Below are 23,056 nucleotides of genomic sequence, written 5' to 3'. Positions count from 1 at the left end.
TTCTGAATGGCTGCGAACTATCCTCACCACCTCTTTGTGTACGAGCGTGCCATTGTCTGCCTCTAAACGATCCTTGAGATTGCCCTCTGCCCCTCGGGCGCCTGTATCTACCTCTCTGGGGTCAGTCAGTGGCTGGAAAGGACCAATTTTTGGAAGGCCAATTTCTACTGAAACGTGGAGGTTGTACCTGTAGAAAATCTTTCACTGTTTGCATTGATTTAGCCTTTTCCTCTATTTTCTTTAATACCTCCTCAGCTTTAACACCAAATAATACATCCTTTTGTAGAGGGGCATCTAGTAATTTAGCTTTGACATGATCTGGTAAGGTTTGCTCCTTGAGCCAGGCATGTCTATGTATGACTGATCCTGTAACAGCAGCTCTACACGAAGCCTCTAGGGCATCAAAACCACATTGCAAGGTATGTTTACCCACTTGTTCTGCACTATGCATCAAATCCTGCAACTCCTTCAAGTCTGGTTGTTCAGGTTGTGACATTTTGCTTCTCAACTGCGATAACAGAAACTGTTGGTACTTTAACATATGGAACTGGCAGTTTAATGCCCTCATGGTTAAGGTGGCAGAGGTGTATACCTTTTTTCCCCACCTTTCTAAAGATCTGGAATCTCTCTCTGAAGGTAATGGATTTTTAGCAGTGGAGGCCTTAATCCCTTTGGGGCCCTGTAATATAGTTTCTGGGTCAACCGCATGGCTTTTGTATAAAAATTGGTCAGAAACCCGGTAGTACCTGTCAGGCTTGACTGGGGCTGGAGGTAAAGAGTCTGGGTTAAGGCAGGCCTCCGAATACACATCATCTAGTATGTCTAAGACAGGAGGTATAGCCAGAGGCCTGTGCTGAGGTAGCAAGAGAAAATCCCTAAGCCTTTTCTTGGAGTCAGAGTACTCTTGGCCTTCCCAGTGGAAGTGTTCCCTCAAGGTATGCAAGGTTTCCCCAAATGAGTAATCCTCTGGGGGGGAGACAGAGGGAATGGACTCCTCTGCATCAGAATCTTCAAAAGGGGAGTAAGAATGTTCCTCTTCATCAGAGTGCTCTGAAATAATGGAGGCCTGGTCTGAGGAGGGGGATTCTTCCTCCACTCTGGGCCTTTGTCCGGGGTTGAGAACCCCTGATAAGAGTAATTAAACCCTCAGCCATTTTAAGCATCTGTTTTTTAGGCATGGGACCTGGAGAAGGGCCCTGTGTAGCTGGTCTCTTAGAATGCATGGCTGCTTTAGACTTAGTGAAAGCCTTGATGGAAAAAGAAGATGAAGGTCTGAAGACACCTTGAGAGGAGGCAGACCTGTCTACATTTTGAGTTTCACCACCAAGAGTGGCTTCGGTATCGGTAGTCGGGGTGTGGGCCGAGGAGCCTGCGACCTCGGGCACAGTAGACACCGCCAATGAAGTGTAGGTAGGCAGGGGCTGCGTAGGCGCCTCGCTGAGAACCGGACCACCTGTAGTCGGCTTTGGCGTGGTGTCAGTAGAGGCCGCGGACCTCGTGTGTCGGTCCTTATCTTTGCGGTTTTTAGACAAAACTGGAGTTGGCGTATCCGACGACATAATGTAGTTACATTTTTTGCCAAAATAGTGCTAGGCGAACTCCGCCCGACGCTTAATGGTGCGTTTGTTGAAAGTAGCACAAAAATGACAGACCAAGACGTCGTGGTCTGGGCCTAAGCAAGGAATGCAGAGGGAATGAAAATCCGTATGCGGTATTTGCTTCCCACATGAAATACAATTATTAACTTTGTCTGACATCGGTCTGAGGCAAGAAAAGTTTCCCCAACGGGGTACTTAGCTTTCAAGAAGACTTCGGTTGCAAAATTTTCGTAATTTCAGGAGCTGGCCGACCGGCACTTGCGAACTGCTTCTGCTTTGGGCACCGCGCGGCAAGAAAGACAGAAGAAGATGGCGTCGGCTGGTTCTTTTATACCCCTGTCGCACTGACATCAGGGAAGAAGCGACGACAACCAACGCCAGACCTAGACTTTGGAATTTGGCCAACCGAGGACCCGCCTGATGGCAGAAGAACCCATCTGTTATGACTGCAGCTGTATGCACGATGAACATCTTAGGGACACACAGACAGTAATTTAGCCTTTGACCACCACGTGTCTACAATAGTGAGGAAATCATTCTATGTTGCACAAATTATAACAAAGGTATTACATCCAAGTCCAAGGAAGTCACTGTTCCACTGTATTTGGCATTCATCAGACCTATCACAGAGTACACTGTCCCCCTTTGGTATGTACCTAACCAGGCATATCCAACAAATGGAATGTTCAGAGATGTTCCTCACAAAGAGAATATAGGGCACAAGTAAAATGTCCTATGTAGACTGCCTCAAGGTTCTATCCGTGTATTGTCTCTTACAGGCTTTTGGCAGGAGTTCTATGCCTGGCATACAGGGCATTGTCAGAACCCACTCTGATGGACCTCTTGCATATCCACAAAAAAGCACAAGAAATACCCATTCTAAAGACTTAAACCTTGCCTATGACAAACTGGACCTGCTGGAGAGATAGGTATGTATCCCAAAGACTACCCAGTCTATGGAACAGGCTCCCATTCATGTGAAGTACAGTTTCTCCCTAAATCAATTCAAGTGCAACTTTGACAACTGGATGGGAAGCCAGAAATTCATCCCTGGTTTGGCACCTATGTCTCTAATGGACCACAGGTAACCTGTAAATGGTTCATCTCCCAGGCCCATGCTTACACTTAATCAAGGGTATCAGAACTTGTCAAAGATTTGGGATGCATGGCTAGGCTTAAAAAAAGGCCCTTGTGGTCATTAGCCGAGTAAACACCTATGAACATATGACTACTTTTCCATTTTGAAGTGATCTCTCATCCTGGAAATAGTTTTTCCAAATGACAAATCTTCCTCTTGAGAATCCCCCACTGTTGGAATCTAATTCAGGGAAAGCATAACCCAGGGGAGACTCAATTTGGGAAGTGTAGAACAAGGCTTCATCAGATGAAGAAGAATCAGCTTACTCACCAGAGGCTTGCTGTTCCTCCACTGATGATCTGGAAGTGGGAAAAGGGACAGAGATAGGTGGTGGGCCTGAGGATGGGTTCAAAGCCATGAAGGCATTCAAAATTTCCTGTGAGAAGACCTGCCAATCAGAAGGATCCTGGGGAAGAGAAACAGGCTTCTGTTTCTACTTCTTTTTACCAGGAAGCTCCACCTTAGTTTGGGAAGAAAAAGCAGATTTAAGACTAGGCTCTGTATCAGGCAAAAGAATTGCTAGAGATGGGAGGAGGTAGAGGATCACTGCCCAGGATGTCCGAGACAGTGAGCAGTGATTCCCTCTTATTGCCCTGAATGAATGCCTGCATTGCCTCTGTGGACGTGCTAGTGCTGCCCTCACTAACTGCTAATTGGTACCCACTGCAGGTTGGGAACTAGAGATCAAACGGGCCCTCTGGGCCTTCACTGGCCTCGAGAGGAATGCTTGATCTAGAGGCTCAGGTGAAGATTCAGGCCTGACCTTTTTGGCCTTCGGTGGCTCACCGGACAGACCCATGGTGCACTCCATCCCAAAAGCTAATAGTTTCAGATGTTGGTTCTTGAGGTAAGCGTTCAAGGCTGACAAGCGACTATGAAGGGTCTTGGGAATGAACACCTGGCAAATCGTGCAAGACTTGTAATCGTGCTCGAACCCTAGGCAAAACAAACACTGACTGCGGATGTCTGTGTGGAATCTGACGTTCAAAACTACACTTGCCTTTCCTAGAACATCAAGGTCAAAAATATGCTGCAGCAAAGAAAAACAAAGGCTTCTCCAATGGGGCACTTGTGTGAAAACACTGTGATCAGACCAACAGTAGAAGCTGTTGTTCAGACTGGCGGCAGAGAAGTTCTGATGAATGGTACATGCCGAAGTCACCTTTATGGCCTATGTTACCTGCCTTGCTATGTGCAATGTCGCACATACCATGCGTCACCTAGGTGGGAATCCCAAAGGTTAAAAATCCTGCAACATAGGAAAAAGGACTTACAGTGTTCCCCAAAATGTCAGTAGCACTAACTGTTAGAAGACCGTCCTGGTGATGTTCTGTATAAAGAAGGAATTCCTGCAGCAGGCAGGCTGGAATACATTCAACTCTTATTCCTTCTACCACTCCACAACCCAGCCAAGAGCCAACCACAAATTTTCTAGACATGGTTTACTAACTACAGGATACTCTGGACTTCGCTTATGAACCAACTTAAGGTATCCGATAGTTGAGGGATGGTCACGGCCTATAAACAAAAAAAGAAAATACGGCAGCACTGTATGCACTCAAGACCTTCTGCCTGTCAGTCTAACAGGTAGACAAACACCATAACAAGGCATCTTAACCTTTATCAGCAGATTAATGAAAGATGGTGAGCGATTCACTACTTAAACCCAACCCTACAGATAAAGCAATGTGATGCACTATCTTCCTTCATATGAGACCTAAACAGAATGCATATGCACAAATTCACTCTTGGCACGAAATGCTTAGAAGGGCAGGAACTAGAAAGGAGTAATGGCCATATTAATCAAAAGTCTTCAACTTCCTATAATTCGTATGAGTGCTGAGGGTAGCAACAATCAATATCACAGCGATGTTGTACATAAATAATGCAGCCCTCACTTTTGCCTACAATGCAAGATAGGCCTGAGGGTCTGGAACTGTATCGCACTGTACAGTCACATCCTAGAAGTGCACATTCAGAACTAAAACACCACACAGCTCTTCAGTTAAGCCAAAAGTGTCTGCCCACTGCACCCAAGGCAGAGGTAATTAATGCTTTCCTCCAAAACAAGAGACTGCGGAGGCCCTTCTACCTAGTTACTCCCCTGATCTCAAAGGTACTGGTATAGGTAAAGGATGGGCTGCAACACACTCTCATTACGCTCTTCTGGCTTAGTTGCGGTTCTCACAATTTCTCTACATAGCCAAAGAGGAGCCATACGTCCTTCATGGTTAGACCTAATTCAACATACAAGTACTCCCATTCATCTGCATTTCAAGACTCAAGGTTAGTGCCCTAGGAATACAAGCTTTCTCATCAACTGCTAGAAAAACAAGAAACCTAGTAATATAGATATCAATTTGATAAAGAGTACAAGACAGTAGTACTGTACAGTAAAGAAACCGGGGCAGTAAAGTGCCCGAGAAAGGTGGTAGAATACATGCTATGGTACAGAAGATAAAATGAGGGCAGAAGAGTAGAAGCCAAAGTAATTCCAATTGCAGAAAAGATAAAAGAAAACAGATTAATGTGGTTTGGACATGTGCAGAAAAAGCAGATGACAATCTGGTGAATACAATTTGGGAGAGACAGGAAGAAGGTAAGAGGAAATGAGGGCATCCAGCAAAGAGGTGGTGTGTGAGAAGATCTGTGACAGTCAGGCATGAGTGTCAAAGAAGGGAGGAGTGTGGCACTGAATCAAGAAAGATGATGACAGCTTTACCAGAAAGGCTCATCCAGACTACTACACTTTGCTGTGAAGGAAAGGTTAGTTTGCTTTTATTTTTTTGTATTACTGTACTGCCTTTCTATATTTTGAATACTGTAGTTTGTTTTCTTTACCTTGTGTTTTGCTTGCATTCTGTTTTAACAGCATATTAAAACTTCAAAAGAGACCACAGCTCTCTCTTTTCTGAGTCAGGCAGAACTGATTAATTAAGGACTCATTCATAAGACAGAAGAGGTCACTTAAGGTTAATCACTTGTTAACAGAGGGGGTGGAGCTAGGAACTAAAATTTCTATTTAAGGAGTAAACAAACATTTCAGAGCTTTACCAGAAAGGCTCATCCAGACTCTGCTACACTCTGCTGTGAAGGAAAGGTTAGTTTGCTTTTATTTTTTGTATTACTGTATTGCCTTTCTATATTTTGAATACTGTAGTTCGTTTTCTTTACCTTGTGTTTTGCTTGCATTCTGTTTTAACAGCATATTAAAACTTCAAAAGAGACCACAGCTCTCTCTGTTGAGTCAGGCAGAATTTTTTAAATACCACTGTCTTTCTAGTTGCCCGCCTCTTATGTTACTCTGACCATATATCTCATTTCTACTTCAACTGACTTATGTGAGTAATCACAAAATCATCATTTTTGAAATCCCACCCCTTCAATTATTTAAATTTATTGGCCATCCTACAGTATTTCATAGTACCAAAATACAAAAGTGACCATCCCTTTCAATCCATCTTGCTGTTTTAAAAATAGTAACTCTCCACTAAACCTTAACTTTTTAAACAGGTAAAACTCAAGTTACCTACTTTCACATCTAACTTCTCTAGTGCACACTGCAGAGTGCATTCTTTTCAGTCTTACCTTTAAGCATCCCTGTGACTAGCACTTTCTCTAATACCTGCTGGAAAGCACTAGGAAGCCTTAAACTCATACAAACACTGAACTCTCCTTGTTAACAAGGATAAATTAATAGTAGGCACTAAACAGCCTATAATTGCAAAGTATATTGCTAAGGAAACAGCTCCTATACTTTACAAAGGAAAAAAAAAAAAAAGCCCCAAACCAGGCATGTCCAAAGGTCAGCTTCCGGTGATTTCTCCTGTCCACCTGGTGAATCTGGGCATACTGGGGCAATGCAGCAATTGCCTCATGTACACAGACAACCCTCTTCTCCTACCACCCAACACTACAACCTGTGAGAGATGCACTTACATAGCCAAAATGGAAGCAAAGCTCTCTCCACCCAAGATAGTGCTAAACAGTCAAGAGGAGAAGGTTAACACCCACACTACACCTCGAGCAACACATAGCCCTTCTAAACCCGCACCACCAACACCCACATATAGCAACACTAAATCCACATATGCAGAGGCCCTTAACTGTAACCTGCCCAAGCAACAAAGACTTCTGAAGCTGAAACGCAAACAAACACCAATCACAACCAATGTGTCACATAGTTCACAACACCAGTGTGCCACCCAGCAACAGCCCCTAAGGCAAGACGATGTACCTAACACTTTAGTCATAGGTGACTCTATAGTCCGGCACACTGATGTCCCTCTTACCAGGTTGAATAAGGAGAAAATTACAGTCAGCTGCCTGTCGGGTGCCAGGATCCGCCACATAACGCATGCACTCAAGTCACTCCACAACAAGTACAAATATGACTGTCATTGTCCATGTTGGAGTGAATGACTTGAGACGTACCTCCCTGGACTACATGAAGAGAGACATGGAAGAGCTCTCGGATCATGTGGCCCAGGCAGGTATGACCCTAGCCCTGAGTAGCATCCTGCCTTCGCCTAGAATGACACCACAATATAAGGATAAAATGATTGACCAACAATTGGCTAAGCTTATGGTGTCATTCAAAGGGGATCCAGAATCTGTCTGCCTGGGATGACATGATTGACAGACCACGATGCTGGTCTGCACCTGTCGCCCCTGGGATTCAGGTTACTGGCTAAGGCTCTTGCCACCCCTATAGTGCCTTTTTTAGGCAAACTTCAAAGGACAAAACCACCACCGTAACAGGTACAAGCATGCAAAATCTGAAGGTAATGCTACTCAATGCTAGAAGTCTAAACCTCAAAATGCACTCTCTCGAGGCACTCCTAAAAATGGAGAACATCGATATCTGTGCAGTAACTGAGACCTGGTTCAAGGCTCCAGAGAGCACCCCTGCAATACCAGGCTACAACTCTTACCACAATTTTCGGCCACCAAACCAGGACCAAAACACTAAAGGTGGAGGAGTGTCAATATTCACCAAGGATATTCACACCACCAGGCTAGTTGGCCAGCACAATGTGTCTGAAATTCTCCAAGTGCAACTAACACTAGGTAAGACTGCAATCCAAACTGTAGCTTGCTACAGATCCCCCACCATACCCCAAGATTCTCACTACACCTTTCTAAACATACTGGAAAATATTAAGATAGAACCAAACACCCTAATACTGGGTGATTTTAACTATCCTGCCATTAACTGGGAAAACTACTCATGTCCCAACACCTCTGCGCAACGGTTCTTGGAATTCATAAATTCCAACGCCCTGGATCAACTAATCCATAGTCCCACCAGGGGCTCCAATATCCTAGACCTGGTCATTACCAACATGGGAAATCAATGCTCCATACCTATGGTCACCCCCTCGTTAGTCAGGTCTCACCAGAAGCTAATCACCCTTAACATCCACATCCCACCCCCATCACCCAGTAAAGAAACCACCATAAAAAACTTCTCCAAAGCCAACTTCATGCTACTCAAGTCAGAAGTGACCAACTTCATGTCACCCATGCAGACGGGAACTGAAAGTTCAACTGCTGAATCCTACACTAAGGCACTGTACGAGCACATCCACTCGTGCATGAATCGTGCCATCCCAAATAGAACCAAAATGCTCTCATCCAAAAAAAGGAAGCCAATCTGGTGGTCCCCTGCCATAAACAAACTTTACAACAAAAGGAAGAAACTTTTGCAGAAAAGAGGAAAATCCCAGGATGCAAAAAAACTCCCTTACTAGCCTCAGTAAGAAACTGAGATGCCTCATAAAATCCTCCAAAGCTAATTACAAAAATAAAATTGCCAAAGATTCCAAAGACAACCACAAAGCATTCTATAACTATGTCAAGAATCTAAATGGCAATGCTCAGATCTGCTCTGAGCTAAAACAGAATGGCATTAAATATACTGATCCGAAGGATATTGCCAATATCCTGGCAGATCGATTCAGTGCCAACTTCACCCCCCTCTCACCCCCTAAAAGGCCCATCTCAATACCGGAAGATTGCCAAATTCCAGTAATAATGGCCACACAGGTACAAAACGCACTCTCTAAAGCCAAGAATACAGCATCCATGGGACCAGATGACATCCCGGGCTGTGTACTACATGAATTACAATATGAACTGGCACCTCACTCAAGTGTCATGTTTAATCATAGCCTCACCTCAGGTTTCGTGCCCACTGAGTGGCGCAGAGCTACAGTTATCCCAATCCACAAGGGGGATCCACCTTGGATCCCGGAAACTACCGTCCCATCAGTCTGACAAGCCTTATCTGCAAGGCCATGGAGCGTATTATCATGGAACTTATAAACAAAGACACTGGCAACCTTCAAACACTGGACCCCACCCCAGTTTGGGTTTGTGAAGGGCCGATCTTGTCTCCTGAACCTGATTGACTTCTTTGAATCAGTCTCCAGAGCCATGGACAAGTGTAAGGTGGTCCACACAGCCTATCTAGACCTTGCCAAGGCCTTTGACACCATCCCCCACTCTGGAATCATAGATAAAGTTAGTTGGGCATTAATCCCTATGTCACCCAATGGGTTGCTAAATGGCTTACTGACAGAAACCACACTGTAAAAGTAGCAGACTCCAAATCCAGCTCCAGACAAGTGGAGTCCCTCAGGGTTCAGTCCTGGGGCCGCTCTTGTTTGGCATCTACTTCTCTGAAGTACAGGTCAACACTACGGGACTCTGGCTAACAAAGTTTGCAGATAACTGCAAACTGGGAGCCATTATTGAAACCCCAAATGATGTGGATACTCTACAAAAGGGCCTTACAGAAACAGATGCTTGGTGCCAGAGCCATGGGCTCAAGCTCAATGCCAAGAAATGTATTGTTATCCCCTTTGGGAAAAAACATGTATCCATGAATTACCATATAGGTGGCAGTACACTAAACACAGAAAGTGTGATAAGAGACTTAGGGACACAGATGGACAGTGGTCTCACCTTCGATAACCACATCGCCACAACAGTCAAAAAATCCTTCTATGTGGCACACCTCATCACAAAGGGCTTTTCATCCAGAAAAAAGGAGGTCATTGTCCCACTGTACTCATCCCTCATTAGACCCATTATAGAATACAACGCCCCATTTGGTATGTACCTCTCAAGACATCTGCAACAACTGGAAAGGCCTCAGAAATACCTCACTAAAAGAATCACAGGCCTAAAGCAGATGCCCTACGCTGACCGCCTTAAACTCCAGCTGTACTCTGTCGCATATAGTCTACTCAGAGGCGATCTCTGCTTAACATACAAGGCCATGTCAAACCCAGAGCTGTTGGACATGCTACACTTAAAGAAATCCCAATCCCTCAGAGCTACACGCTCCAGGGATCTAAACCTTGTCATCACAATAAACAAAACATGCTGGAGGGATAGGTTCCTGACCCAGAGACTCCCCAGACTCTGGAATAGATTGCCCATACAAGTCAAGCAGAGTGCCTCTTTGGACCTCTTCAAAAGGAACCTTGACGACTGGATGGGAGAAAGGAAATTCACCCCAGGGATCACGTCAGTCGCCCTGCTAGACAGGGGTCCAGGAAAGTAAATAATGTGGGAAGAAATAGCCAGGGAATTGTTATGGCTAGGCTTGTATAGGCCCTAGGGCTGATAGCCTAGTACCAACCTATGAACCTAACATGATACCCCGACCCCATGTAGAAAATGGGAAAAGGGGGCTGATGATGACGATGAAAAAGATAAATACCTAGTTGAGAAAACAGAAGAGATTCTCAGCTTGCTGCAACAGCTAGGAAAAAAAGTGTGGTATCACTAAACTTACCTTGTCAGAGTAATTGTCCACTACTTGTCACAGATTTGTCAAAGGGCTGACATACTGTTCCATTAAGCTGCATCTATCAATGGCATCAGCCTGGGTGCCACTTCATCCACTACATTTCAGACAATTCCTCAAAGGAACCACTGAATCTGGAGTTTACAACGCCTAACCCCCCCCCCCCCCCAAAAAAAAAAAAAAAAAAAATTGGGATTTGGGCTTTGCTATGTGAAAGATGACTCTACCATCCCTCAAACTGACCTGTTCAGCTAGCTTGAAATCTTCTACTTGACTTGACTACCTCCCAGTGGATATCACCCCAGCTAGGAGGATCACTTTCAGACCTTTTTAACTTCATAAGCAATGTAGCTCATAGTAGAGGAAATACTGTAACATCAGACTTGTTATCTATATCGACTGGGAAAGGCCAACTGGGATAAGCCCATTCTCAGTGGAAGTCTAGGGAGAAAAGTTCCAGCACACACATTTAAGATACTAGAGACAGACTTTACGTACAAAAGTACATTATACAGATAGCATATAGATATATACAGAGTTTTGTATTGACAATATAAAAATATAAAACAAGCACTTTTTCTGTGGTGATATTACAACCTTATATTAAATTCAAATCACAAAACATTTGGCATGCAAACAGTTTATATGCAACTTATGTGACAAGCAGATATTAAACTTGACTTAAAGACATGGGTAAGGACGGGTACAGTATATGGTTCCCCTTCATATGATTGAATTTCTCTAAACTCGAAACAAGAATCTCGAATTTAAAAAAAACTCGAACATATGAAAGGGACCAAAAAAAAAATTAACACCTTTCAAATGTTTTCACAGGGGGGCTTCGCCCCTCTGCACCCCCACACCCCCCCCTACTTAAATATACCTACTCCGAGATCGCACTATAGTGAAGGAAAGGGAAATCTCCCATTCTGCACTATACGCGCAAGCGCAAAACAGAAGATTTCCATTCCTCCTCTATAGTGCGGTCATAGAACATTCACATTTAAACTGCTAGGGTACACGGGGACCTGACCCCCTGCAATAAGGTAAGTTAACTTTTTATTTTTTTCGAGCTTCCATCCATTCGATCTTGTGAAGGGGAACCATATATTTATATATATATATATATATATATATATATATATATAGATATAGATATATTTATATAGATAGATATATATATATATATATATATATATATATATATATATATATATATATATATATATCTATCAGGAATAAATAACACTGAGGTAAGGAGTGTGAATTACATTACACACCACATTTACACTTTAGTTGAGTTATTCCACTGATTGTGACCAAGTCCCGGAATTTAAAGAGTACCCTGTAAGGATCAAGGTCTGGACTGAGACAGCAGCAGCAAAGAAATGGTGGGCTCAGGTGGTCTTATGAAGTTAGAGCATGATGTCATAGCATGCTTAAACACTACAAACTCTTGCCCACTTGCTGCATCATTCAAGAATATTTGCCAAACTGGGAAGGGTAGGGAGGATGAATGCTACTCAAGGAAACTATTAAAATGGGTCTACACTATTACACAGTTTGAGCAAAGTCTTCCCCTCCACCATGTCATAATGCACATAGAGAGCCATACATCTCTATAAATGTCAAATAAACTCAGTATTCATTGTCCTTAAGTCAAACAGGCTGATTGAACCAAAATGGTATACCTTCTCAGTGGTGTCTCAGAGAAAAGCTTAATAAAGGAAGTATCAAATGAATGCAATACAGCACTCAGCATGCAAGAAAAGTCAAAAACATAATGGCATAAGCATAATGAGGAAGGAATACACGCAAACAGAAAATGTAATAGTTAATATACAAGTTCTTATGAGAATCTGGGGTGTTACTCAGGTAATGCAGTACCAGAATGAGAAAAAGGTTACATAAGGGAGAAGAGACAAAATACTGTACGAGAAGTATTTGTAGTCATACGTTTACGTATTTACGCCAGCAGAGACAGCTACTTTAATAGGTATAATGTGGCAGAATGGAGAGTAAGGAGGTGAAAGAAAAAATATTTGAGTAGTCTTCTAATAATGTAGTGGGAATTACTGTGGTGAGTTAAAATAAGAGGTAATGACTAGTGTGTAGTAAGAATGGTTCAAGAGTAATACACAGCCTTAGTGATAACTTGCAATGGTCACAGACTGTCATAAAAAAAAAAAAGGAGATTGCCTAGGATTTGGAGGCAGCTAATGAGGGTTTCTTTGGTGCTACGTACATTAACATTATCTGGTGTTTAAGAACCTAAGATAATGCATGCAGTCCTGCAAGTTCTAAGAACAATGAGAATGGGATACAATTTTCCACCTAAAAAGACAGCCTCTACCACTACGATGCAAATGTGCAATGAGCAAAAATTTTCAAGATAGCTTAAGGCATCCTCAAAATCCAACAGAAGCTACTGGAAGAAAAATACTGGGATTCAAGTGGTAGTCCTATCTTAGATAAAAGGTGCTCAACACCTGGGCCAGAATTTCTTAGAACAGGATAGCCTAAACCTGATATTTCTGGGGCTCTGAAATTCCACTATAATGGCCATAACCTTTCTAGAGGCAGGGCGATATGCCTCATGTCCCTACTGCACACCCCACCCCTCAGGCAAAGTTACAGATACTGTACTGGGAGTTAACAGGATAGCACCTAAGCTAAATACAAACTAAGGATGCCTTTATGTGCTGTGACCAGCCACAGCTGTACTGGTGAAAGTCTGTTGTAGAATGGTGAAGCTGGCAACCTGGTGATGGAGATATGGCAGTGGGTAGAAAGGCCACAGGATGAAGCAGGGGGGCAAGAAGTGCTTTAAAAAAAGATAGTGGGACAAGAGTGAAAGCTAAACAGAAATAACTAGTGATAATGCGGACTACCAAGGTGTACGTGAAAGAAATAATGGTGAATAAAAGGACAAAACAGCCAGGAGCAATTTTGCTGGTGAACATAGTATGCATGGGCTGTCAGGCTTCCCAGAATATGTGCAAGATGGATACTGATTGTTTCTGAAAGATGGAAAATGTGGTGATTTTCAGTGTTGCATATCATGCTTTATGCACAGGGAAACAGCACTAAGACTGTCTGCTTGTAGAAAGTGTTTAATATGGGGATCCACAGCTTCCTACTCTGCTGCAATACTATCAGATGGGAAGGGAAGACGCTGGTCAAGCAGAGCCATGAAACAGGCTGGAATAAAGGAGAGAGGATATGAGGTATGACATACACAAGGGTGCTTGTAAGAACAGCACAACTGCCTAAAACAGAGTGAACTGTCAGGAAAGAAGAGTAAGTACAATGAATGGAAATACAGCATATGCTGTTTTACAGCAATATACTGAGTAAAGTCTCCCTGTTTAGTTGGTTGAATATCTGAGATTCCATGATATTCCCCCCCCTAACGATGCTCTCAAAATCTAGCCAATGAAGCTTTCCTACTTTTCCCCTAAATAATGACCTTTTTTATTTCATGTGGTGATAAACTATGCATACCTGGAGTGTGTGTCTCTTCACTTCAAGGTAGTCAAGATGAGCTGCCTTCTGACAAAGGGATGCCCAGTTAAAATTTTGGCAGAAAAGACAATAAGATTCTAGTTAATACTTTTACCAAATGACATCCTGCATATTTTAGACAAGATACTGTTTCAACCAGTAGCTCAGACATCTACGGCATGATGAATAGAAACTTGAAACAATAAAAAAGCAGTCTGAGCAGTTAGCATTCCTAACACAGAATACTTGGTTATCCAGTTCTGAGCTGGGGTGCCTTTTGTGCAGAATATGCACATCATATTTGCATTCACGTTGTTTTTGGTGGGCACTTTTTCCCTCCTATACCCTGAAGATATGCTGTGTGTGAATGAGCAATTCTCCAAACTGACCACAGGGGTGCTTGTCGTACATGTGCATGTATCAGAGATAATCTGGTACCATGGACAAAGTACAGTTGTGTACACTTACCATAAAAGTAGATGTTCGAGTGTATTCACTGTTGTAATCATCACACTGGGGCTATCTGCCTGCAGGTAGCCCTCAGTCAGCCCGAATACCAGAGTCTTAGGACTTCTGCGTCGGATGCTGTCGCTTCTTCATGACGTCAGGTCATCAGGGGTATAAAACAGGCAGCCAACGCCATTACATCAGTTTTTCTTGCCCCAAATGTCAGAAGCTCCAAATAGGAAGCTAGTATATGGTGGGGAACCAGTAAAAAGTAAATACCAATGCCATTAGGAATGGTCATAGAGAGGAGAGGTAGAAAGACAGAGAAAGCCAGGGGGCTGGAGGGAGGGGGAACCAGGACTACAACAGTGAATACACTCAAACATCTACACTTATAAGTGTACACAACTGTACTATGTTCTTCGTGTTTTACTGTTGCAGTCATCACACCTGGGTTGATTCCCAAAGCTGAGGAAGGGTGGAGGCAGTCAAAGTGTGTTAGGGCTGGCTAGTAGGTCTTGCAAGACTGCTGTAGTAAATCCAGCTCTGGATTTAGAGAAGAATGGTAAGTGGTAATGCTTGGTGAAGGTGTGTACAGAACTCCAGGTTGCAGCTTCCAGGATGTCTCTCGTAGGGACTCCCCTGAGAAATGCTGTAGAGGTGGAAGTAGCCCTGGTCGAAGTAGCCCTAGTTGAATGTGGTCTGATCCCCCGTGGTCCCCGTGGAGTAGGATTTCCATGGTGCTTGTAGCAGAAATGGATGCAGTGTGCTATCCATTTTGAAACAGTTTGCTTTGAAATGGCCTTACCCTCAGCCACTGTAGCAAAGCTGACTAGCAGCTGGTCAGATTTTCTGAAAGGTTTAGTCCTATCAAGGTAGAACCTGAGCTGTGTGCACGTCCAAGGAGTGCAGGATCCGTTCCCCTTTATTCTGAGGGTTAGGGAAGAAGGTTGGCAAATGGATGGATTTGGTTTAGAGCCACACTGGACACCATCTTAGGCATAAATGATGGGTTATCCTGAGGGAAACCCTGTCAGCATGGAAAATAAAGGGTTCCACAGCCATTAGTGCCTGTAACGCAGACACTCTTCTTGCTGAAGTTATGGCTAAAAGCAAGGCTGTTTTCCAAGAGAGGAATTTTAACTCTGCAGGTTCAAAAGGGGGAAGCGAGAGCTTTTCCAGTAAAAGGTTAAGGTCTCAGGCAGGGGTGGGTGCTCTCCTAGGGGGGCCTTAAGTTGTTAGCCCCTCTCAGGAACAGTTTGATGAGAGGGTGATAAAACAGAGGTGGCTCAGTATTATGAGCTAAGATGGCAGAGGCATGGATCTTAATGGAGGAAATGGTTAGGCCTCTGTGGAGCAGCTCTGCTAGGTAATCCAGGATTAGGGGTAAGGAGGGCACTGCTGTGTCCTTCCCTTGAGACTGATTCCAAGAACAATATCTTCCACTTTTCAGCATAGGATTTCCTAGTACTAGGCCTTCTGGCTTCAAGAATGACGTCCAGCACCTGGTTGCTGAGGGCTACTGGTGGTGTAATTCAAGGGATAAGTCAGGCTGCAAAGTTTAGGGATTGCAATTGTGAAAGCAAAATCTGTCCCTCCTGCTGAGACAGCAGGGTAGGAGTCTGGTGAAGGTGCCAGGGTGGCACTATTTGTCAGACTGCTCAAGAGAAGGTACCAATGCTGCCGTGGCCAGTTTGGGGCAATAAGAATTGCCCTTGGCCTGTCCTGTTTTATCTTGAGCAGTGCTTTTGAGAGTAGGGGCAGAGGGGGAAGGCATAAACTGAGAGGTTTTTCCCATTGGAAGGATAGGGCATCCACCTTCCAGGCCCTGCTGTGACAGCTCCTGGTGCAGAATTTGCTCAACTGGTGGTTCTCGAGAGAGGCAAATAGGTCCACCTCCAGAGTCCCCCTCCTCTGGATCAGAAGGTTGAAGGTGTTAGGCTCCAACTTCCACACATGTGGGTCTAGATTTCTGATTTAGCCGTCTGCCAGTGCGTTTTGTTTGCCTGGCAGGAACTGAGCTTGTAGATGCACTTGGTTGCTCAAGGCTGTGTTCCACAGGGCCATGGCTAACCTGCAGAGTAGGTAAAAATGGGTTCCCACCTGCTTGTTTATGTACCACATAATTGTGGTGTTGTCTTTTTATAAATAGTTGTCCTGGAAGGATTAGGTATTTGAAGGCTGTCAGTGCATTCTGTACAGCTATGATCTCATTTTGATTGATGTGCAGGAGAATCTGGGCTGGGCTCCAGTGGTCCTGAATGCATTTGCCTGCCATGTGAGCCCCCCATGCATAGTCTGATGCCTATGTTGTTAGGGTTTGGGCGGAGAGGGGTAGAGTGAGAAGTCGTCCCTTGTTGTGGTTGCAGGCTTCTGGCACCAAAGGAACTCTGCCCTTAGACAAGGTATGATTGGGAATGACTGTTTCCAGGTCCTGAGAATGCTGGCACCAAAGATTTAAGTACCATTGAAGTTTCTTCATATGCAGTCTTGCATATGGAATTTGCAGAATACATGAGACCATGAATCCTAGGGCTTGCAGTATTTTTCTTGCAGAGAGCTGGGTTTTGGTGGCCATATGCTTCAAGTAGTTTGTCAGATAGACCTGTTTTTCTGAAGTGAGAAATGCCAACTGGGAAACTGTGTCCAAGCTTGCGCCCAGGAATACAATCTTTTGACTGGGCAACAGTTGTGATTTCTTTTCATTGATGGTGTACCCCAATGAAGTGAGAAGGCTTTTTACAAATGGCAGTTGCTCAAGTAACAATTCTGGACTGTCCGCCTGAATCAGGCAGTCCAAGTACAGGAAAATTTGGATATTTCTCTGCTTGCAGTATGCAATGGCTGGAGCCAGGCACTTTGCAAATACTCTGGGCACAGTAGATAAGCCAAAGGGAAGTGCAGAAAACAGATGGCGCATAAAGCCTGCCCTGAAGCATAGATATTTTCTGTATGACTCCCTTATGGGTATGTGCAGATAAGCTTCTTTTAAGTCTAGAGTGACTAACCAGGCATCCTTGGCTAGCATTGGGAGAAGCTGCTGCAGTGTAAGCATTTTGAATTTTGGGACCACTAGAAAGGTGTTGAGAGTTGATACATCCAGGATTGGGTGCCAAGAGCCCTCTTATATGGGCACCAGGTAAGGTCGGAAGTAGAAACCCTGCCCCCTTTGTTCTACTGGAACAGGTTGAATAGCTCTGATAGTGAGCAGGGAAAATACTTGCTTTTGAGCCTCTGCCCACTGGTTTGGAGGAAGGTCTGGAAACCCGCTTGGGGTTGGCAGTATGGAAGTAAAATCTGTACCGCTGGGATACAATGTTTAGGACCCATCTGTCCTGAGTAATGGACATCCAGTTTTTTGCATGAAGGGCAAGTTTTCCTCCTAGGGGCACATGTAATTGGGCAGGGCTGGGAAGGATAACTGAAAAGCCATTGCAAACTTTTTCCATAAGGGGGCAGCTTACCACTCCCTGTTTTTGAGGTGGGAGCACTCCATTGTTTAAATCTCTGCATACCCTGAGACTGTAGTCTGGGTGGCCCGTTTCCCCTGGGTTTGGTCTGTGAAGGCCTGGAAGAGGCTGGAAAGGACGAATTTATAGAAGGCCAATGCCTGCTAAATCTAGGTGGTTGCACTTGTAAGAATTCTTTAACAGTTTGCATATATTTAGCTTTTTCTTCCATCTTTTTAAGAACCGCTTCTGCTTTGGTTCCAAATAAACAATCCTTATTTAAAGTAGCATCTAGTAATTTGGATTTGACATGATCTGGCAAGGTTTGTTCCTTCAGCCAAGCATGCCTTCTCAGTACAGACCCAGTGACTGCAGCCCTGCAAGATGCTTCTAGGGCATCAAAGCCACACTGCAAAGTATGCTTACTTGGTTTGCAGAATGCATTAGCTCTTGTAAATCTTTATTTTCTGCACAATCTGGAAGTAACACCATTTTTTCTTTAATTAGTTCCACAATATGCTGCTTGTACTTCAACATGTGAAACTGGCAATTCAATGCCCTGATGGCAAGAGTTGCAGAGGTATATACTTTCTTACCCCATCTGTCTAAAGCTCTGGAATCCCTGCCTGAAGGGGTAGGGTTTTTGGCTGTAGTAGCCTTAATACCTTTAGGTCCCTGGGAAATGGTCTCTGGATCCGCAGTTGGATTCTTGGAGAAAGTTTCTGGAATCAGGTACTCTGTAGCATCGGTCAGGTTTCCTAGTGGCCGGGGGTAAAGTATCTGGAGAAAGACTGGATTCCACAAAAACATCATCTACAACATCCAGGACAGGGGGTATAGCTAGAGACCTGCGCTGAAACAACTCTAAAAATTCTTTCAGTCTCTTTTTGGACTGAGGGTAGTCTTGGCATTCCCAGCGGAAATGGTATGCAAGGTTTCACCAAAAGAAAAATCCTCTGGAGGGGAGGCAGAGGGAATGGATTCTTCTGCATCTGAATCCTCATAGGTTGATAAGGGCATGTCCTGATAATCAGAAGGACCAGAGTTACAGGAATCCTGGTCTGTAGACTCAGAATGAAACTCAATTTTTTGTCTCTTATCAGGGGAAGGCTGGCTTCCCCTAATTAGGGTAATAAGGTCTTCAGCCATTCTAAGCATGTTTTTGTGGCATGGGAGCTTGAGCATGCGCTTAAGTCTGTTTTCTAGGTGTAGTGCATACTCTGGGCCTCAGAAACTCTGTAGTTTTAGCTAAAAACCAAGTCATTGGTTTAATTTGAACATCAGTAGGTCAGAATATACCCTCAGAAGTCAGTGCCTGCATAGCGGCTCCGAACTCATCCAAGGTAGAGACATCCACAGGTTCCATAGTCGAAGTATCTTGCGGCATACCAGATTCCAAATGGGTCACAGCAGAGGCCTGCGAATCTGTAGAAGCAGGCATCAGGGGCTGCAAAGGTACCACACTGAGTACCGGCGGACTGGCAGCTAGCTTAATGGAAGCATCGTCGGCAGTTTTGGACCTATGCGGTCTATCTTTACGTTTTTTTTTCGGAAGATCGGTAGTCAGATGGCTTATCGAAGCCATTTCGAAATACAGAGAATGGCAGCAAAAGAATTTAGTGACAAAGATAGCCTGACGACTAATGGTTTGGACGTTAAACCAGGCACAAAACCGACAGAGAGGGAAGTCGTGGTCTGGGCCTACACAGGAGATGCAGTAAGAATGAAAATCTCTGTGAGGTATTCGCTTTCCACAGGCAAGACTATTGTTAACTTTTTCTGACATCGGTTAGAGCAAGAAAAAAGGACCCCCAACGGGGTACTTAGCTTCAGAAGACTTCAAAACACAACTTACCATTTTTTTCATGAATCTGAACTAAAGATTTGTAGGACTGTTGTGCTCTTGCAAGATTGTACTGGTTCTAAAGGAAAATACATAAAAATTCTTTATTAAATGGGGAACTATACGCCAGTCCAAGTCAACATCATAATGCAATAAGGAATCTACAAATACATTATCACACAGCAACAGTCCTTTCAAAAGGAAAGGCAACATTCTAAGGCCCACAAAACTCCTTACCTTATTTGCTCCAAACTGCACCCTGGCTTTTCCTTTCACTAAAGTTGCATTAATTTGCATAATGACGGACTCAATTGAATAGGCACTGCTCCAGCCCTAGAAAGAGACAGACATTTGTTAAAAACAGTTTAAAAACAACACAAGCCAAATTGAATAAATTCAGTAACTCTCATTATGAGTCAGAAAACAAAATAAGAAAAAAAAACTTGTCTGACAATGTCCATTTACTGCACTTTTTTGAGAGAGACGTGGTTAGCAAAAGCTTAGGGGTAGACCAGGTAGTTCATTCTGAAGTCCTGACAAGGGAAAGAATGCAAAAAGGACTAGTCAGAACTACCATACAAATATGGCCTACTCTAGGACCAACTCAATTCAAACTGGAGCTCTGGATGTCTTTAACCTGCTGAGATGCAGCTTCACATAAAACTTTTACAAAAACACTGTTTAAAGGAAATGTTTGCAAAGTAGCTGCTGAATACACAGATCTGACAAAGCAGCACCAAGTTTGTTAAAGGGTTACTGATGTAGTAAGTATTCATAAACATGGGCACAACCACAAGCAAATTCCAGTATTGGCCAGACAGACTTTCAGCTTTAGATCCTCTCCACCCCCACAAGTGGGCTAGTCTCCTCAAAATGCCATATATCACATCAATGTAATATAGAAGAGAGAACAACCAATGACAATGTGTGCGTGCATATGTGCGCATGAGTACGTGCATACATGTGCGAGATCAACACAGGTCCGTAATATGGATGCTTGCAACGTGCATCTGTCCAAGAGTTAAAACTCACCACCCTGAGCCACAGGCAATTCCCAACTAAGGGAGCCTTTGCTGTGCCCACAGTCAGAAAAGGGGAAAGCTATACAGGTCTCATCCCCCAAGGGGAATTTATGGCCTTTTTTTGGGGAAAGGGATCGCGACTGTAGCAGCAACCCCTGGACTCAAACATCTACTGTCCAAGTAATTCACACTTTTGCTACATTCACTGAAGAAATTACTACCGTAGTAGTATCTGTAAACACAGGAAGGATGCTAAAGAATTAATCATCTTGACATCAGTCCTGGGTGAGAAGATGCAAAGCCTTAAGGTCAGCACTAGCAAAGTCTGTCCTGCTTCTGGAATAGGCATTTGGCTTATGATGGTTGAAAATCCTGGTAGCTTGCCTCATTTCATTTGTGCAGAAATTCATCTGAAAATGGTATACAACAGTCATTAAACTCCCAAGATTTTACCTTGGGGTCTACACATTTTTTATGAAGACTAACAAGACAAAATGCCACTAGACTGTAATTCTTTAACACATTTTTATTTCCTGAAAGAAACAAAGTAAGCCCATTTTTTTCTTCATTTCTTAGAACTAGCCAAACAGTATATCAGTGCGTGTGCACATCCAAAGAAAGCAGTAATCTTCCCCCATTATTCTGAGGTTTTGGGAAGAAAACAGAGTGGGAGGGATGGAATCAAAGCAATCTTACATGCATCTCTGGGCATGAACGGAATGGTTCTTCGAGCCAATCTGTACTGACTGGAAAAAAACACTGTAAAAAATGTTTGGAAAATATATGAGCTTGAAATTCTGATGCCCTTAGCATAAGTGACAGCCTAAGCAGGAAGGTGGTACACTTCAGCACCTTCTTCCTTAAACATGAGAACTGTACACTTTTCAACCTGATGCTTTTCACACAAACAAATGACAACGAAAAAAACAGAGGTGAAAATCCTTCAGTGGGATCTGCCTACCACAGAAGTAATGTGTTGGTATCTTTCTCCAGGGATTTCACAAGCCTTGGAAATGATCTGAGCAAAACTTTCAAGATAAATTTTAAAGAGCTAACCAGTCTCAGACATAAGAGAACCATGGTTTGTGGTACCAAAAATGGGTTAGGGAAAGAATTAGAATCATGCTCGTTTGGTACCCCATGGCCTTCACCAGCACTCTGGGGAAGAGTGGAATCCCTGTGAAGGCATAAGACAATTTTTTGTTAAATGACAATGTGCATACATGACCAATGCCTACAAAAAGGAGTACACTGAACAAAATACATTTACTTCAATGTTGTGGTGTGGCAAATCGTTATAAGTTCCCATACCTTAGCTCTGTACATAAAGGTCTTACAGTCCAGATATGTGGTACAGAATGGTATACAATACAGTACCCGAGGAGAGCTGGTGGTGGAATGGAGATGTCCAAGAAGTTATAAGAAGAGAATAGAGAAATATGCGGAAAACAGAAAATACAGACTAGGTTTAGAAGGAACACTGGTTGACTAAGACAACAGTCACAATGGCAAAGAACAAATTATCAGCTTCTGAAAATAAAATTGATTAAGCAGAGGGCACAAAGAAATCCCATCAGGTAGAAAGGCAATGATAGACTGTCAACAGTCATCATTCATAAAGGACAACAGCAACAAACTGCTCCCCAGATCAGAGGACATCAAGGGCAGACGAAGGAGTACTTCAAGAAGCTTTTGAATGAAGAAAACCCCCACAGCCAAATGCTGTCTACAATGAAAGAGGAAATACAGCCCACTCTAGAAGAATAAAATTCACTATGGCTACGGAAGCCAGGGAAACAATTAGCCTCTGACGAAGTCATGACAGTTTTGATCAAGATGTTGGCTGTGTTACAGCAGAAATGACTTCATCGTGGTATGGTGAGAGAGGCAATGACTGAAGAATAAGGAAACTTTAAATTACAAAGCAGACCAACTGGCCATTCCTTGATTTGAAGAAAGCACAAGGTCCCAATAAAGCTCTGGACAGTCCTGCAACTGTATGGAATGACAAACAATGGTAGATTTAGTTTAGGCTATGAACAAGGATCAATGACAGCTATTAACAGTGACTGCTCTCACAGAGGGGGTTCGCAAAGGCAGTAGGTGTGCATGAGGGTTCAGATCTGAGCCAACTTCTGTTCATTTTGGTGAAGGACATCAAACAGGGCAAAAGGGAGAGGTCCACAAAACTATGCAGATGTGGCACAACAAACAGAGACTGAAGAGGAACATCATG

General features: G+C 43.5%; 1 protein-coding gene across 1 annotated transcript in view; it reads right to left on the bottom strand.

The window, feature by feature from the left end:
- Positions 1-23,056, bottom strand: part of LOC122806154 (ubiquitin-conjugating enzyme E2 Q2-like) — an 800,789-nt gene that overhangs the window by 34,295 nt on the left and 743,438 nt on the right. The window contains exons 11-12 of the mRNA XM_044076390.1: positions 20,036-20,131; positions 19,811-19,877 (exon numbers count right to left, since the gene is read on the bottom strand). Coding sequence (XP_043932325.1) covers positions 19,811-19,877; positions 20,036-20,131 — 163 coding nt within the window. The remainder of the gene's footprint in view (positions 1-19,810; positions 19,878-20,035; positions 20,132-23,056) is intronic.

The sequence above is a fragment of the Protopterus annectens genome, chromosome 7.part0 (assembly GCF_019279795.1).
Source record: "Protopterus annectens isolate FY-2018-M chromosome 7.part0, PAN1.0, whole genome shotgun sequence".
In the NCBI taxonomy this organism is placed as follows: Eukaryota; Metazoa; Chordata; order Ceratodontiformes; family Protopteridae; genus Protopterus; species Protopterus annectens.
The sequence above is the reverse complement of the archived record's forward strand: the minus strand, read 5'-3'. Positions and strand labels throughout refer to the sequence as shown.